This window comes from Lepidochelys olivacea (genome assembly GCF_965140295.1).
Source record: "Lepidochelys olivacea isolate rLepOli2 genome assembly, chromosome: 26".
Classification (NCBI taxonomy): Eukaryota; Metazoa; Chordata; order Testudines; family Cheloniidae; genus Lepidochelys; species Lepidochelys olivacea.
In genome coordinates, this window is record NC_140436.1 from 12,847,849 (window position 1) to 12,866,579 (window position 18,731).

Sequence of the window (18,731 nt, forward strand, 5' to 3'; positions counted from 1 at the left end):
GGGCCCCAGAATTGCTAGGGACGGCCCTGCACAGAGGGGGTTGCCCCAGGGCAGTGACGGAGCTGGGAACAGAATCCAGGCGTCCTGAGTTCCAGTCCAGCGTGCTATCCACACTGCCTCCCCCGCATCCAAAATCACCACCACCAGAGCCGTTTTCAGACAGAGCCCTTGGCATTCCGTGTGAAATGACATGATCAATTTCAGACCCACACATCTGTCTGAAAACAGTTCCCCTGTTACTGTAACACGCACGGTCCCTGTTAACTGAAGGAGATCAGAGGGCTAGGAAAAATATTTCTCGCTAATCTTTTCAGTCTGTTTCCTTTACACACTGGACAGCACTTAGGGTACAGGCAGTTTCACTGTTCTCCCTGTATGATCAGTTTCCCTCTGCAGTTTGCTGGGTCTTTCACACAGCAAAGGAGAAGAGAAAACCATTTTAGGAAGTCCTCAGAAACTGGGAGGGGGGACTCCAGGCCACGGCCAGAACCTGAAACCTGTCCCAGTGTGGTGGCGAGATGGGGATGTACTGTAAAACTGAGAACCTGGTCATTAATGATCCCATGGTGCTGTTCTACAAGGCTAGGAGTTAGGAATCCTGGCCAAAAACCAACTTTGGTCATTAGACTCTGCCTTGCTGAAAACTTCCCCTGCAATTTCAGTCATGGGAAAACAGATCTCCACCCACGTGGTGTCAAAGTCCAGGTAAAAGGAGAAAGGCCAAAGACAGCAAAGCAGGAGAGATTCTGCTTTCACACAGACATGCAGAGAGAAGAGAAGAGCTAGGATATAAACAGAGGAAACCAGAGGAAGGAAAGGGATAATGCCAAATTCTCCAGTCAGTCAAAACTATCCGCACTGAGCGCAGCTCCCTGGCTCTCCAGAGCCCCCCGAGACACCAGGGAGGGCGGGCTGAGTCACTGACCGGTTAGGGAGTGGGGGCTAGGAGTCAGAACTATTGGTTAACTTCACATCTTCCCCACTAACTTGCTGGGTGACCTTGGGCAAATCATGTCCCTTCCCCATGCCTCAGTTTCCTCACCTTTAAAAAGGAAACAATAGTTCAGGTGGGTTGTGAGGCTCAACTCATTAATGTCTGTAAAGCGGATGGATGGTGCCCCGTCCCTGCTCTGGCCACTGCCCCGCACCTAGCCAAAAACCAATAAAACCTTGTGCCACATCTCGCCCTGGGCTAACGAGCTGTGTTGTACCAATATTCCGCGGGATTTTCTAGCCATATCAATTCACAGCAGGAGTGGGTGGCTGTGAGCACTATCAAGGTACAATGAGGATTCTTCCCTCTGCTTCCTCCGGGTGCTGTTGCCGGGAATCCAGGCACAGATGTCATGATGTTGGAGAGAATTACATGCGATGAGTTGTGCCTCGGTTTCCCCTCCCATCTTTTGCCTGTCTTGTCTAATTAGACTGCAAGCTCTTTGCGGCAAGTGCTGTCTCTTCCCATGCATAAGGCACAGCACCCAGATCAAGGGAGTCCTGATCTTGCGACCTCTAGGCGCTGCTGTCATATGAACTCTGAAAACCCTGTGAAGTCCGTACAATGGAGCGGCACGTCCGACGCTGCATCGGAAATCTCGGTAGAGAGACGACAGCGTGAAACGGCCGTGTATGTTTAACTCCAGCAACCTAGGACTGAAAGGGAGCGCTCCTGGATCAGAGAGTCCAGTCCTGGTTATCATATAAACTCTCTGCTCACCCCTAGTGGTTCCAACTCCAGTTTAGTGACAATGGCTGGAGAAGTCTATATTGCCACTGTCCCCGTGGACAGAGGACATCACTCTCCAGGACAGACAATCCCCAGCACCGATTCCCCCTTAAAAGCATACAAGGAGCTCAGTTTTATGAGGGTCTCAAGGCATTGAAAGCCACCGCTACCGCTGCATCCCCCCCCCCCCCCCCCGGGGGAGCGCTCAGCAAAGCATTCCCCAACCTCAACGCCAGCAGGACACAAGTAATAAAACATGGAGGAGTTCTTAAGGCTGAAAGATCAGACCCTGCTTTATAACCTCACGCCAGCCCTGAACTGGCCTGCAACAGTCATCGCAAACTAAACAGCCCTGCAGCCCCCCAGATGCTACGGGATTTGCATAGGCTGGCTGAGTGCTGTGCATTTTTATGAGCTCTGTGGAGAGCCGATTAGCAGAGAGAGGCACCCTGGCACACAAACCCCCCTGCCCGCCCCAGCCCTCCCTACTCCACCTGCTCCCCTCCAGCTCCCACGCTCGCTGCTATTCAGCCAGCTGGCCTGCCTTGCCCCCTTCATGCTGGCTGCACTTGTCTGCGATTGTCTTGGCTGGATGCTGCCAAGGGAGATGGGCTGCCTTGCACTGTCGCTGAGCTGCTTAAACCACCCCGGAGCCTGAGCGGAGGCTGGCTTGGGGCTGAAGGGGCAGGATGGCGGCTCGCTCAGGGCTGGATTCTGATCTCAGACTGGTGTAACTCTGGTGGAACTGCACGGATTCCAACAGTGGCGACGCCGGATTGACAATGGGGTAACTGAGACCCGAATCCAGGTCCGAAGGCATTTAAAACACTCCCCAGTCAGGCAACAGCTCAGTGCAACGGGAGGATGACAAACCATAAGCATTTGGAATTCTCTGTGCGTTGCTCTTTTCCAGATTCTCAGCCCCTCCACCTGGGGCTGTGAAAGGGACCACAATGCACTGGGGCAGAGGTGTCTGTGCACTGCTCTCTTCCCCTGGATGAAAAGTTGGTCCTGCCTTCCAGTACACCCTTCACAGGAGTGACCCAGAGGCCCATTGGTGGCTCACAAGTCTGCGTCAGCAACTCTTGTCAGGCCCCGACATACTCATTACATCTAACACACTGGGGTTATCCTGATTATCCAGAAAGTGTCCTGCAAGGTATCAAATGAAAGCCGGCGATGCACCAAGTCAACAGGGCTTTTGTAAAGGGAAATCACACCTCACCAACCTATTGGAATTGTTTGAGGGTATCAATAAGCATGTGGACAAGGGTGAGCCAGTGGATATAGTGGACTTGGACTTTCAGAAAACCTTTGACAAAATCCCACACCAAAGGCTCTTAAGCAAAGCAAAGCAAATCTTCTCCTGGTTTAGTAATGGTTTAAAACACAGGAAGCAAAGGGGTAGGAATAAATGGTCAGTTTTCCCAATGGAAAGTGGTAAATGGCAGGATCTAGACTGGGACCTGTGCTATTCAACATATTCATAGAAGATCTGGAAAAGGGGGTAAACAGTGAGATGGCAAAGTTTGCAGAGGATACAAAATTACTCAGGGTAGGTAAGTCCAAAGCAGACTGCGAAGAGCTACAAAAGGATCTCAAACAACTGGGCAACAAAATGGCAGATGAAATTCAATGTTGATAAGCACAAAGTAACGCACACTGGAATACATAATCCCAACTATACGTAGAAAATGATGGGGTCTAAATTAGCTGTTACTGCTTAAGAAAGATCTTGGAGTCATTGTGGATAGTTCTCTGAAAACATCCACTCAATGTGCAGCTGCAGTCAAATAAGTTAACAGAAGTTTAGGAACCATTAGGAAAGGGATAGATAAGACGACAGAAAATATCACAAGGCCACTATATAAATCCATGGTATGCCCACATCTTGAATATAGTGTCACATTCTGGTCACTCTATTTCAAAAAAGATATATTAGAATTGGAAAAAGTACAGAGAAGGAAAAAATGGTTAGGAGTATAGAACAACTTCCATACAAGAAGAAATTTAAAATACTGGTTTCAGAGTAACAGCTGTGTTAGTCTGTATTAGAAAAAAGAAAAGGAGTACTTGTGGCACCTTATAGACTAACCAATTTATCTGAGCGTAAGCTTTCGTGAGCTACAGCTCACTTCATCAGATGCATACTGTGGAAAGTGTAGAAGATCTTTTTATACACACAAAGCATGAAAAAATACCTCCCCCCACCCCACTCTCCTGCTGGTAATAGCTTATCTAAAGTGATCACTTTATTTTTTCATGCTTTGTGTGTATAAAAAGATCTTCTACACTTTCCACAGTATGCATCCGATGAAGTGAGCTGTAGCTCACGAAAGCTTATGCTCAGATAAATTGGTTAGTCTCTAAGGTGCCACAAATACTCCTTTATTTAAAAGATTGGGATTGTTCATCTTAGAGAAGAGATGACTAATGGGGGAAATGATAGCGATCTATAACGTCATGAATGGTGTGGGGAAAGTAAATAGCAAGTGTTATTCACCTCTTCACATACCACAAGAGCTAGGGGTCATTTGATTAAACTAATAGGTAGCAGAATTAAAACAAGCAAAGGAAGTACTTCATACTACACACAGTCAACCTGTGGAACTCATTGTCACAGAGTTAAAAAAAAGAACTAGATTAGTTCATGGGAGGATAGGTCCGTCTATGGCTATTAACCAAGATGGTCAGGGATGCAACTCCATGCTCTGGACATCCCTAAACCTCTGACTTCCAGAAGCTGGGAGTGGACAACGGGAATGGATCACTTGATAAATTGCCTTGATCTGTTCATTACCTCTGAAGCACCTGGCATTAGCTGCTGTCAGAAGACAGGATACTGGGCTAGATGGACCATGGGTCTCATGCAGTATGGCTGTTATGTTCTTACTGGTCACTGATATCAGTGTGAAATGTCTGTATTAACTAGGGTGACCAGATGTCCCGATTTTTATAGGGACAGTCCCGATTTTGGGGTCTTTTTCTTATATAGGCTCCTATTACCCCCCATCCCCGTCCTGATTTTTCACACTTGCTGTCTGGTCACCCTAGTATTAACACTATATGAGGAATCATATTTACTCACTGATATTATGTTTTAAAGTTTGTAACCTAACACAGGGAGAAACAGGTTTTCTTCCCGACAGGAGGGAAAGGAATTATCGCCCTTCCTCTAATGTAAATTAAGCATTGTGAAATCAACACAAAGGACGTCCAATTTGTATGCAAGTCAACAGGAAAAGCCAGGTCATGAAGTCAGCCTAGGAAGACACCAGAGGCTAAAGCCACAGGAGGTTGTCTTGGCTCTGGGGTCCAAACAGTGAGTTTTGGGGAAATATAAGGTGAAGCAAAACGACACTGTGCTAATCACTGAGGAGGTGAAAGGGACAGTATTACGCATCCATGAAACCTAGATCCTGGCTGAAAGGTCACGTTAGGTAAGAAAACTGCTTTAGACAGAAGATCGTAGCCTGATAAAGGTGAATTTTAGTCACTGGACAGCATGTTATACTTTTGTTTTATTTGTAACCATTTCGGTTTGCTTCGTATCACTGACAAGATCTCTCTCTACTAATAAACTTCTTTGTTTTGCCCTAAGCCAATCCCAGTGCTGTAATATCGAAGTAAAGAGTGCGTCCCCAGCTGAGCCAACAGGCTCGTGTGCACACCGCCACTTTGGAGACAGCCGACTTGGTGACTTCTGGGGGTGTCCTGGGACAGGGGCTATGGGCTATAGAGAAACTGGACGGGGTTCGGGACATGAAGTACACCAAGTGTTACCTGCCAGGCTGGAGGGGTCCTGAGGCGCTGGCTACCACAATGGAGCGTCAGGGAGCCGACACACAGTTTAGCATCAGCAAACCTCTCTCTCACTGAGGCAGAGGGGCAACAAGATAACTTACGGTTCTGGAGCCTCCCAAAAAGCATCACAGCACGTTACTCTCGTAGGAGCAGCCCCCAGAAGAGCTAAGCCCCGATTCTCCACTGCTCTGCACTTGGGGTCGTCGTTATACCAGGGCAAAATGGGTGCAAAATGCTGCCACACCAGAACGGTCAAGCAGACCAAAAGCTCTAATGCTATTAGAGAGGCAGCGTGGCCTAACCGATTCAGGAGACCCAGGTTCCCGTTCCTAGCTCTCTCACTGGAATGCAAGTCACTTCCGAGCTCCCTTCCTCAGTTTCCCTGTAACATGCTGTTGGGGACACCCAGACCTGGGAGCCACTGTGTTTCTTTCCTCCCCACCTCAGCGAAAGTGAGCTTTGCTGGAGATTGGACTGTGTCAGCTGCCAGCCTGTCTGCCTCACCAGCAAACTCCTCAAGGCTCTCCCAGTCCAGCAGGTGACAATCAGTAAACTCCAGCCCCCGAGCTCCTTAGGGAAGTTTCTCTGCAATGCACAGCCCCTACCGCTGTACATTCAGAGGAGATATTAAGTTCACTGCTCTTTACGGTAACTGGGGTATATACACCCTTCCCTTCAAACACAGCCGGGAGGTGGTTTAGAGCCAAAATAAAGTAAGTGTATTACCAAAAAGGGCACAGGTTAAGTGATACCAGGTAGAAAGGGGTTACAGACAAACAGAAGTAAAAATACATTTTCTAATGACTGAGAACTTAAGAAGCTACAGCCTTTGCACAAGGTAGTTTCCTCACCAATTTTCCTAGCCCAGCAATGGCTGGCTTGCTTTCAGCCAGGATCCCTGCAGAGGCCAAGGAGTTGGTTTTCCTTGTCTCGTCAGGTGCAGGATAAAACAAAGTCTTTCTGTGTGCCCTTATACCTCAAAGTCTGCCTTGGTTTCAAGGGCTACCTTGCTCCCTTGGGGTTCAGTCTCCTCCAGGGGGTGACTCCAACTGATTACAGCTTTCCAATGCAATGCTTCCTGATGCAACTGTACCGTGTAAAATGTTCTCTCCCTGCAACCTCAGATACCAATGAATAGCCCATTGAATCTGGCCACACCTGGTTTGAGGTGTTGGCCTCTTTCCTTTGTCTTGAGGAAACCTGTTTATCAACTCCACCTGACATGCCTGGTTTAAACACCTTTTAATCCCAGACATCAGAGCATAACTTCAGTGAGTATCCATAATTCCACACACAGCATTGTCACCTATATCTCACAATGATATTTCTGACCAGTACATAAGAGCGGCCATACTAGGTCAGACTAAAGGTCCATCTAGCCCAGTGTCCTGTCTTCCAACAGTGGCCAGTGCCAGGTGCCCCAGAGGGAATGAACAGAACAGGGAATCATTGAGTGATCCATCCCATCGCCCATTCCCAGCTTCTGGCAAACAGAGGCTCGGGACACCATCGCTGCCAATAGCCATTCATGGACCTGTCCTCCGTGAACTTACCTAGTTCTTTTTTGAACCCTGTTATAGTCTTGATGTGTAAACAGCATGCTGTTCATTTTAAAAGGATATCTCAAAAGCAGCGATACTCAGACTGAGGCTTGCAAGCTGCAAGCGGCTCTTTAATGGGTCTCTTGTGGCTCTTTGCAGAACACATTAAAACACTGTGTGATTTAATTATTAACCAATCTAAGTTATTAGCCAACTGTAGTTGATAAAATAATAATACCTGATCAGACATTTTGCTGCGAGAATGTATAAAAATAGTAAATGAAACCATGAATTCACATGACTCTGGCTCTTCTGGGTCATGCTGATTGCTAATTTGGCTCCTGAACCACTGAGGTCTGAGTAACACTGCTCAAAAGGCATATTTTGTACAGGTGGTACAGTAGTGTGCAGCATTTGAACATGGGGGCTATGGTTGCATTCTCCCCATCTGTAAAATGGGGCAAACAATACTGACCCCCCCCCCCGCAAAGCACTTGGAGATCTACTGTTATTACAGAGCTCACAGATCCCCCTGTAGTTCCAGAGGTAGCAGGCTGTAGCTTTTAGAGCAGCAGATCAGGGGTTCTAGCCCAAAGTAAACAGGGCAAAGGGCTGGAGGGAAAAGAGCTGACAGAAGAACCCAAGGACTGGCTAGTATACATAAGCCACAGCTTTGGATCTTGGCAGCACCCATGAGCATAAGCCATGTGGTCAGGGTATGGGAGGGCAAGTAATTACATACATTATCATTATTTCTCCAGCTAAGTCAATTTGTTAACCAGGGTGGGCCTCTGCAGCTCAGTCGGAGACCACAGTAACTTGTACACCTGCCACCTTCAACTGGATCTGCTCCTGCTTCACAGCTATGTGAATAGTGCTGCTGGGACTGGTGGAGACAGGGCTTGGTTAGAATGAACACTGGGGGCAGGAGAGGTGTAATAGAGGCTGCCGGACATAGGCAGACCCTGTGGTTCTCTCTGCCTCTCTAGCTCTCCAGCCTGCGCTGCCTAGGGTCACCATGCAGGATCTCCCTAATTCATGGGAGGGATGCTCCAGTCGTATGAAAACAGAGGCTGCTGTACTTTAAAGCAGTGGTTTTCAAACTTTTTTTCTGGTGACTGAGTTGAAGAAAATTGTTGATGCCCGTGACTCAACGGAGCTGGGGCTGAGGGGTTTGGGGTGCCCAAGGGGCTCAGGGCTGGGGCAGAGGGTTGGGGTGTGGGCTGCGGCCGGGAATGAGGGGTGAGGGCTGCAGGAGGGGGCTCAGGGCTGGGGCAGGGGATTGAGGTGCGGGAGGGGGTCAGGGCTCTGGGCTTGGGGTGCAGGAAGGGGCTCCAGGTTTGAGGGGGCTCAGGGCTAGGGTGCGGGGTTGGGGTGTGGGCTTACCTCAGGTGGCTCCCGGTCAGGGGCGCAGTGGGGTGCAGAGGCAGGCTTCCTGCCTGTCCTGGCACCACAGACTGCGCTGTGCCCTGGAAGTGGCCAGCAGCAGGTCTGGCTCCTAGGCAGAGGCACACAAGCGACTCCAGGCAGCTCTCACCCGCAGGCACCTCCCCGCCAGCTCCCGTTGGCCAGGAACCGGCCAATGGGCAGGCAGAGCCGGTGCTCGGGGCGGGGGGAAGAAGCACGCGGAGCCTCATGACCCCCCTGCCTAGGAGCCAGACCCTGCTTCCAGGGTACAGCACGGTGTCGGAAAAAGGTAGGGACTAGCCTGCCTTAGCCGGGCAGTGCTGCTGATGGGACTTTTAATGGCCCGGTGAGCGGTGCTGACCAGAGCCACCGTGACCCAGTGCCTTACATTCCACAACCCAATACTGGGTCGTGACCCACAGTTTGAAAACCACTGCTTTAAAGGAATAGTCAATGGGGTTTCCCAGCACTGGGGAGAAAAGGGGACATCACCATGACTGGGAAGCAACTAGAGGATCAACTGATCTCAGAGGACTGCAGACGTTTGGAAGATTTAGGGCCAGGGGAGACAATCAGCATCTTTTCTTGGACTTCCATGGGGTTTGGATCAGCCCTTTAGAGAGCTGGTTATCCAAGGTGGAACAGCCGGTACCATTAACTGAACCCTGTTCAGACTGTGATCTCACAGAGAACTTGCTGGGCCAGGAGAATTAATGGACCTCTTCTGGGGATTCTAGGGAGATTGGACGGCTTAGGACGTTTGCTAATCAGGGAAGAAAGTGGGCATTCCTGATCCAAAGTCCATGGAAATCAGATTCCCATTAACGTCAACGGGCTTTGGATAAAACTCAGCATGAGCTTGCCAACCTCAGAGAGCCTAGAGAACTCACTCTCCAAGCAGGGAACTTGCAGTCTGGTTAACAGCACTTTCTTTGGGGCTTTAGTGAGCAGAGAAGGCTCCTTAGTTAGGCAGGGGTTTGCCGTTGGGTTGTTTTTTCTTTCCCACTCCTCCCCAGCCCTAATTTTTATTCCCATCATGTCTAACTGGCCCCATGCCAAGGAAAGGAGAAAGCAAATCTCAGCTGGGCTGCAGGCGTCCAGACAGAGATCAATAAGTGACACACAGAGGAGTCTGATTTTATTAGTCTAACAGCAGAGACACCTAATAAAGTACCAAGTCCCGACTCCTACTTAATTGCTTTTTCTTTCTTTCTTTTCCTGCCCAAAATAAGCCAAATCTTTCCTGGCACTGGAGGCAAAACTCAAACACGATAAAAGTTTCAACCAACTCCACAAATGCTGGGAGTTTCTTTGTATTTCTTTGGTGTCATTTGGTACAATCACCGCTTTAAATTTACAAGCCAATAAATAAATAGATGATTGCTCATAAAAGCTCAGTTTTTGTTTGGCCAGAAGCCAGCTCCCAATCAAACATGAGGTCTCCTTTTTGTGGCCCCTCTGTTGTTTCCAATACACCCCAAATTCTTTCCTTGGCTTTTCTATGCGAGCACAACATTGGTGAAAACACCCCGCCTATTTAAAGCCTCAGGGGGTAGGCGGAGCCTATCAGACAAGAAGGCCCACCCTCTCCGGTGAGGGAGGGGACCACAGGACTCCAATTTAACTGCGGACAGGGGACATAAAATTAAAAAACAAGGATGGGGCCTGAAGATGTATGAGCAGGAGTGTTGTAAGCAAGACAGAAGAAGAAATTCTTCCGCTCTACTCTGCGCTGATTAAGCCTCAAATGGAGTAGTGTGTCCAGTTCTGGGTGCCACGTTTCAGGAAAGATGTGGACAAATTGGGGAGAGTCCAGAGAAGAGCAACAAAAATGATTAAAGGTCTAGAAAACATGACCTATGAGGGAAGATTGAAAAAATTGGATTTGTTTAGAAAAGAGAAGACTGAGAGGGGACATGATAACAGTTTTCAAGCACATAAAAGGTTGTTTCAAGGAGGAGAGAGAAGAATTGTTCTTCTTAACTTCTGAGGAAAGGACAAGAAGCAATGGGTTTAAATTGCAGCAAGGGAGGTTTAGGTTGGACATTAGGAAAAACTTCCTGTCAGGGTGGTTCAGCACTGGAATAAATTGTCTAGGGAGGTTGTGGAATCTCCATCATTGGAGATTTTTAAGAGCAGGTTAGACAAACCCCTGTCAGGGATGGTCTAGATAATACTTAGTCCTGTCATGAGTGCAGGGGACTGGACTATATGACCTCTCGAGGTCCCTTCCAGTCCTTGGATTCTATGATGATCCAGGGTCAAAGCAAGGGATCCAGAGAGGGACACCACGCAGAGATTCTTCCAACTGCACCCACTGCCCTGAGGAGGAGTTAGTGTACATCCCCCAAAGGAACTCTGCCTGGACTTCTGAATGGACAAGGGCCAGAAAAAGGCCCCGAAAATGCAGAGAACTCACCTCTCCCTAGCCAGCCTCCTTCCTCCTGGACTGAGGGACAGGCTGGAGAATGAGCATCGCGGTTTGTCCACAGAGCACGTACAACACGGACAGCTTTCCCAAACGTGCCCCTGATCCCGAGGGATCCCCCTTGTAGGGTGACGGAAGCGTTCAGGTAGCACTGTTTCAAAGGCCCAGACAGGGCCTGACCCGAAGGCCACGGGAGTCTGTCAATCGATTTCAACGAGATTTAACTGAAATCTTTACAGGGACATGGTCCAGTGATTTATACCCTAAAATGTAGGTTTCTCTGCCGCAGGAAAGAGTCACAAAAATGCACAGCCCCAGAACTTTCAAAAAGATCCTCTAATTCTAGGGGCCTCCGTTTCTGGGTGCTCCATTTGAAACACCTCAAAGGGGCCTGATTTCAGAGCGACTGCGCACCCACGTCTCTAAGTGACATCTGTCTCTACTGCAGCCAGGTGTGAGGCTCCTCTCCCGGGGAGACGGATTCATGCTACTAGGATTGTGTGCTAAAAACAGCAGTGTGGGCGGCAGCTCTACCTCGCAATCCCCTGGATCTGAGCGAGGTGGCAAAAGCCTGAGCCTCTCCAGGAGCCCCACTAGCTAGTGCAAGTCTGTCAGTCCAGGCCTGGAGGCTGGCTCCCAGCTGCAATGTAGACATACCCTACGGGAGCTGCAAAACCTCGGTCCTTCTGAAAATCAGCCCCTAAGGCCTGGTGGGAATTGGCGTAGTTCCCAGTGGTGCTGTATCGATTTACATCAGCTGAGAAGCTAACGTATGTCCCTAAAATCTGACACTCAAAACAGAGGCACCAAATATTAGAGGCTGTTTTGAAAATTTGGCCCCTCTCCGAATAGAATTGTTTTGTGATTTCTTTATTCTCCGTTTCTACAAAACCAAGCATTTTCGTTGGGATGAAATTTAAACATTCCTGGCAGCGTTAGAAACCCCAACACCGCAGCTTGACACCAGTGAAGGGGATCCATACAATAAAACTGCCTATCAACAGAGGCATGGCGATGGCTCAAATTCCGCCACCCATAAGGACAGAAGAACAAAAATGCAAAAAGAAATGGGAGAAAAATTAAAGTTGAAATGTAAGCACATTGAGGCAGGGACTGGCAGTTGTTATAAGTTTGTACAGTACCAGGCACAGCAGGGCCTGAATGGGCATTACCCCAATATACATGTTAGAATAGAATAATAAAATGAGTTGAAAAATTCTTTCAGTTTTCATAATCTGAGGTATTATAATTAACATAAATAGAGATTTCCTTTTAAAGATATAATTTGATTTTAGTAGTATATCATTAGGAATATATGCATGTAGAATCATAGGTTAGAAGGGATCGCAAGGGTCATCTAGTCTAACCCCCCGCCAAGATGCAGCATTTGTTGCATCTGTCCATGGTTCTCAACCTATTTACCATTGTGGGCTGCATCCAATACTACCTATATGGCCCTGAGGATGTCACATGGGCCGCAGCTGTGTGCTGATTGGGCCACAAGTGGCCCACGGGCTGAGAACCACTGAACCATTCAAGATAGATGGCACATCTCTCTCTCTCATACCTATTCTGCTACTGATGTGGAATCTTTAACACTGTGCTCACACACGCACTTCCCCCTCCTCCCCTTCCCCCACAGTTCAATTTTTTTTGCAGTTCACCTTAAAATAATTGCAATGGATTCCAGCATATCCCACAAATCCTGATTGGGAAAACAATCCCCGATCATCACTTCCCAGCTTTATTTTGTCCAGGATACTTACAAAGATGCTCGACTCCTTGTATATTTCCTCCTGTATTGCAAACCCGTTCACTTTTCGCATCAGAGTGAAATTCATCCTTTGTGCAGAGCATCAACACAAGACCCTACGTACCACTCCAATCCAATTAATCCTCAAAGGAGTGGTGCAAAGGGCCTCACGTGGGCTCTCTGTATAGGGGTGAACACACACACACACACACCCCTTCTGCAGTCTTTATTTAGCTCAAACTCCCCCCACAGCCTAGCAGATCCCGAATCAGGCCCTTGTAAGCCATGGAGAAGCAGCTTCACTTACCCACGCAGTCGCAAGTGGGGAATTCCGCTTGAGCCCGCTTGGCTGGGGTGTCCAATAAACTTTTCGTTGGCGTATCCAGGTATTTCAAAGGAGATTCCAAAAATCCACTGAGGGTTGGCGTGAACGGCACGTCGTTCTTGGTCGGGGTCCCATCCAGGTAAGCGGCATCCGCGTTTTGGTTTTCCTCGGAGTAAAAGCAGGTGGTTGATACCACGGTGATAGCACCAGAAGATTCGATTTTAATCTGCTTGGGGGACCTAGCTGCAAAGGGGTTCTCAAAATGCTGCCCCATCCCGGGCGACAGCGAAAAGCCTTTGGATCCCACTTCAGGAGCTTCGGCCAGGGGTGGCACTCCATCTTCGGCAGCCGGCACTTGGAGGGTTGAATCTGAGACCCCTGGCAGTTCTGGAGAGTGGCTCAGAGAAGACGACTGGTGGGAGAGAGGCTGGGAGGGCGGACCATCAGCGAGCGGAGCCGGGAGGTCAGAATTCTGCAGGCTGAAATTTTCCCCAAACTCCGCCTCGAACTGCCGGATCAGCTCCTCCAGCTTGTCATCCACCATGAGTGAGTTCTGGGCCGGCAGCGGGTCTGGCAGGTTTAAGGGCTTGTGGGGAGCTTGGTCCTGCCCGTCACCGGAGGGAACAGCAGAGCAGCAGGGCGCATAGCTGGAGACGGGAGTGCCGGGCGGGGCAGGGCGGCACGCAAAGTTCTGGTGAAGGTGATGCTGGAGGTTTTCCTCTGGGCTCCCTTGGCTGAGAGCGCCCGTTTCCTGAGTGTTGGGAGCCTGGCTTCTGTCGTCCAGCTGCTTTTGCAGCTGAGACCGTGCAGCGGAGCTGGGTGTGAATAGTGCAAGAGGCGGGGGCTTGACAGGGGTGCCGGGGAGAGGCTGCTCAGTCTGCATCTCTTCCGTTGGGAGCTGAGTGGCGGCAGCTGAGTGAAATCCTTCCAAGCTAATTTGCCTCAGGGGCAGGAACAGTGGTTGTGAATCCTTCTGCTTGGACTTCTTGATCTGGACTTGCTTCCGGAGTGGCTTGACTTGGGAGGGTTTGTCGGGCTGAATTTTCTTCTTCTTCTCTTTGCCCTGCTTTTCAGATGGCTTCGGAAGCAGGGCCTGAGAGCCGGGAGCCCACCAGTTGGGCAGCTGGTCCTGTGGGCCCGGCTGGGCCAGGTTCTGGTCCAGGAAGAGGTTGCGCTTATGATGGAGGTGCTGCTGCAGCACCATTTGGGTCTTCTTATGGAAGTCCGTTTCTTGCAGCAGCTGTGACAAGTGCTGGCTGGGGGCCAGCTTGGGATGACCACCCCCGGCTTCCTTCTTCAGAGCCGGGACCAGCGGCTCTTGCTTCGGCTTGACGGCTTTGACCTTGTTGGGCATTGCTTCAGGCCTCTTAAACACCGACTTGATGTAATCATTGGCGCTGCCCAGCAGCTGCTCCAGCTCAGCCATCGGGTCGCTCACCAAGGAGGCGGGCAGGTCGGAGTTCAACATCCACAAGTTGTTTTTCGGCTTGGGTTCTTCATCCCACGGCTCAGAAAATTCCAGTTTCTGGGGGGTGGAGGTGAAATTGGGGAAGAGGCCTGCAGGCTCCCGGGGGGTGCTGGGTTCGAGGATATACTGGGGGTCCGCCGGCTGCCAAGAGGACTGCCTCAGGGCCCGAGACGTCTGGAGCACACTGTGTCCACTGTAGGGTTGTGCGTTCTGACTCTGGTACTGCTCGTTGCTGGATGAGGGTAGCACCGGGGGTTCGTCTGGGCTGAAGGGGGATGAACAGACCAGCTGCTCCTTGGAGGCGAACGACACAGATGGCAGGGGGCTGCCAGGAGTGGCTGGAGTCACCCTGGCCGGCGGCGGGAGAGCGGATGACAGCTGTGTGAGGGCTTCTATGGCGATGGCTGTCTGGAGGCTAATGTTCTTCTCCTTGGCAATGTTCAGTGCACTTTGGGAAAAGGGGAGGCCATCTGAAGGGCATGGCTTAAGCGTCTCCACCACGGCAGGCACCTGATTGGGAGTAGCACCTTTGTCTAAGGGCTGGTGGTGGGCGTCGCTGAGATGTTGGGATGGGCAGGTCTGCCCCTCCCCAAGGGCCGACTTGATCTTCTGCTCCAGCCACTCCAGGTAGTCAGGACACTCGGGGCCGTCACAGTTGCAGTTGGGGGGCTTCATGCCATGCTTGGCCAGGGTGAGGGCAGCCTTCAGGGCGTTCAGATCCTCGCCTCCGGGGACGCTGTCGGGCTGGGGGAGCCCTGGGTTGCCCGCCCCTCCCCGACTCATCTCCAAGTTGAATTTCTCATACAGCTGCGTGCTCAGCAGCGACGGGGACCCGGCAGCCGGCATTCCGTAGGAAGACATGGCCTCTGCCACGGCGGAGAAGGCCACCAGGTTCCGAGCGTCCTCCAGGTTCGCATCGTTGGCGGCGTCCCCCCGGCCCGGGGCCGGAGTGCTCTCCCATTTGGCTTTCTCGCTGGAGTGCCGGGTGACAGGCTGGCTGGCAAGCCAGTCGTCGGTTTCCATTAGCAGGGCACTTCTCCCAGCCTGCTGGCTCCCCCCATTCACCAGGCTGGGCCCGCTTCCTTCGTTCAACCTTCTTTCTTCAACATAGTTAATTGGCCCTTCTTCCATTTGGCCTGTTTTGGGTCCATCAACTGGGTTGCCCTCCGAACCTGTCTGAGAGAATGGAGAAAAGCAGAGGGTAAATAGCCACGTAGCCACCCTGGCATCCCCAGACCATCCCTGTTTTAGGGTGAAATCTACTCCCCCTCCCCCAGAGAGGGCCAGCAGGAGGCCAAAGCACCACCTGAGTGGTACCAATGATGGGCGTGCTGGAGTAGAGCGGACGCCAGCTTTTTAATCATAGTGTCACCTGAGGCCTTGGCTGCCTGTAAACTTGCACTGGTTCTGTTAAACCGGAGCAACCCCCCGTGTGGATGCTTTTATTCCGCTTTATTTCACCTTGCCTGACAAAGATTTCCAATCGACTTACTCTAGACTGGAACAAGCCGAGTTTGAACAGAAATCAGAGCATCCACACAGCATTTGGCATCAGTTTAACCACATTGGTTTAGGCTAAACAGGTGCAACTCTGTGTGTGGACAAGCCCCGAACATGCTCCCAGCAAGTCTATGGCACATGGGTTAAAACGCCAGTCCCTTGTCTACATTAGTGCTCCCAGATGCACCTGTGATAGCAACAATGGGAAATGTTAAAAATCTAATGAAGACTGGGCGTCTGACTGGGATCTTCCCAGGAGCAAGGGGCATACCTCGCTAGGCCATCCCAGCGAGCAAACCCTTTAAAAGGCACAAGCCTCACTCACCTTCCCCTGCTCCTTTTGTTCCTTTCCTCACTGATTCTAGCCCTGAAAGATACCTGCTTGGATCTCTTTCTGCCTCTCTGTTTCCTTTTCCTCTGCTCCGTCTGTTTTCCCCTCTCTGCCTCTGTCGCTCAGCTCTAGGAAACGTCATCACAGAATCGGAAAAGTTAGAGACCGGAAATAGCTATCACTGTGGGTCAGCTAGTCCATCTCTCAGAGGCCAGGTGCAGCTCCCTCTGGACTCTTTTCAACTGCTTTTCTACCTCTGGCTGGAGGGTGGCTTGCAAATCTCCAGTGTCTGCTCTTTACCTCCACTCTCCATGGGGTGGTGAGTGAAACCGACTGAATGGAAGTGACTAGATTACTTTCAGGGCGATGGTGGATTGGGCTCACAATGAAGATTTACAACTGATGTGGAACAAGTTTGGAGGGTCTCTGCCCCAGTGCCTGATAGACAGGGGCCATGTCACAAAAATCGCCACCAGAGCCCGTACCAACTGGCTCCTTTGTTAGCAGCCTCGGCAGAAGAATCCAACGGGCCGTACAGAGTGAACTTCCAGGCTAAGGTCGGCAGTTCTGATCAAAGCGTGGACAAAAGGGAGAGATTTGAGCATGTAGGTCAAGAGGCTGCGCTCGGTTTGACCTCAACTCTAGACCTAGCTGGGAAATCTGTTTCTGCTGCTGCGGTCAGCGCCTTGTGTGTGATATGTGTGAAAGTCCAGACGAAAGCCAGCGGAGTCTCCGAGTGGGCCGGTTTATTGCAAGTGGAAGCAGCATAAACAAGCGTCAGCTCACAAGCCCAGAGCACCGGCATGCAGCATTCCAGCATCGCAGGCTTCCTAGCTACATCAATCACAGTACCTGCACAGCTGGCCCTGGGGCAGGGACACAGGCAGCCAGAGGGTGATGCAGTATATTGGGTAGGGGACGTTTTAAGTCTGCTATACAGTCAGTCTCGGGGAGAGGTGGTTGGAGGGTAGCTCCATAAAGGCAACGCAAGCAGCGTATAATACTCTGCACTTACACGGCACTTTTCGTCAGCAGACCTCAAAGCATTTGTAAGCGTTCTTACCTCCAGTTTACAGATGGGCAACTGGGGCACTGAGAGATTAAGTGACTTTCCATAGGGAGTTAGAGTCAGGAGTGGAAACAAGATCTCCTGAGAGATCTATGGCCTAGCAGATAGATCACGGTGTGTGACTCAGAAGACCAGGGTTCTATTCCCGCCGCTGGCCTGCTAGACGACCTTGCGCAAGTTACTTCACCGCTCCGTGCCTCGGTTTCCCCATCTAAGCACAAGGCTGATAATACTGACCTGCTCTGCAGAGTGGTTTGCGATCTACTGATGAAAAGCAATACATGCATTATTGTAATGCCCAGACATGCTCTATAACACCACCACGACTCTTAATGCTCACCTCAGTTAACCCTCATTATACCCTTAGTTGGTAAGTTTCATTGTCTCCACATTACAGATGGGCAAACTGAGGCACAGCCCCAAAGCCTACATTTCCACTCATTCTGGCTGCTTGATTTTTTGTGGGGGGGCCCAATCTGCAACACTTGCAGCCTGATTTTCAGAGGTGCTGAGCACCTGCCGCTCCCAGTGACTTCAACTGGAGCGCTGGGTGGTCGGCACCTCTGAAAACCAGGCTGTAGGTATCCCATGTTGGGCACTTAAAAGTGAAAGCACTCAAAATTAGTGGCCACTGCTAAGTGATCTGGCCAAGGCCACACAGGAAGTCAGTGGCAGAGGTGGGAAATGAACCAGGGCAGTCCCTACCTACTGGACCACAGCTTCCATTGCGTAAGCACCCAGAGCTCTTTCTAGATTGTACATATATATATGGATTACCCACTCTCTATAGACATACAGCTCATCCATTCATTACTGGAATACAGCCACCTCTACCCAAGGGAGGCTAAAATGCACTGTTTCCGGAGCGGAAGTTGAGAATGAACTTTTGCTTTTGAAACGACAAGGGGATTTTTCCAGAGGCTCAAAAGAGTCCCCCAGGATTATCAAGTCTCACTGTAATAACCCCTCCTATTGCAGAAAGCATCACGCAATCCCCACAGCAATTCCAAGAAGCAGAGCCTTTGGTTAGTGTGCCTGTTAACTGTAATTTACAAGCCCAATTTGGGGGGTGAAATTTATGCTAATTCAAGGGGATTGATTTCACCTCTTCATGCAGATGTATAGCTTCCATTCTTTGTCTCTGGGCTGAGCTGTGTCAGTTTAACCTCGCTTCTACCAACGTCATTTAGATCAATTAGGGATGGGTTTAAGCTAAACCAAATTAACAGCGTCTACACAGGGTTTTGCACCAGTTTGAGTAAACCACTTTAAACAGCAATAAAAGTTAAACTGATGCTACTTGTGCGTGTGCAGACAAGGCCTCACCTGGTGCAAATTTGCATGCAGACAACCCCTAACTTTATCTATGGTGCCCCTCCCCT

General features: G+C 50.2%; 1 protein-coding gene across 4 annotated transcripts in view; it reads right to left on the minus strand.

The window, feature by feature from the left end:
- TET3 (tet methylcytosine dioxygenase 3) overlaps nucleotides 1–18,731 on the minus strand; it is a 152,147-nt gene that overhangs the window by 43,054 nt on the left and 90,362 nt on the right. For all 4 annotated transcript variants that reach the window (XM_084614946.1, XM_084614947.1, XM_084614948.1 and 1 more), the window contains one exon: nucleotides 12,964–15,625. In XM_084614946.1, the coding sequence (XP_084471072.1) occupies nucleotides 12,964–15,625 (2,662 nt within the window). The remainder of the gene's footprint in view (nucleotides 1–12,963; nucleotides 15,626–18,731) is intronic.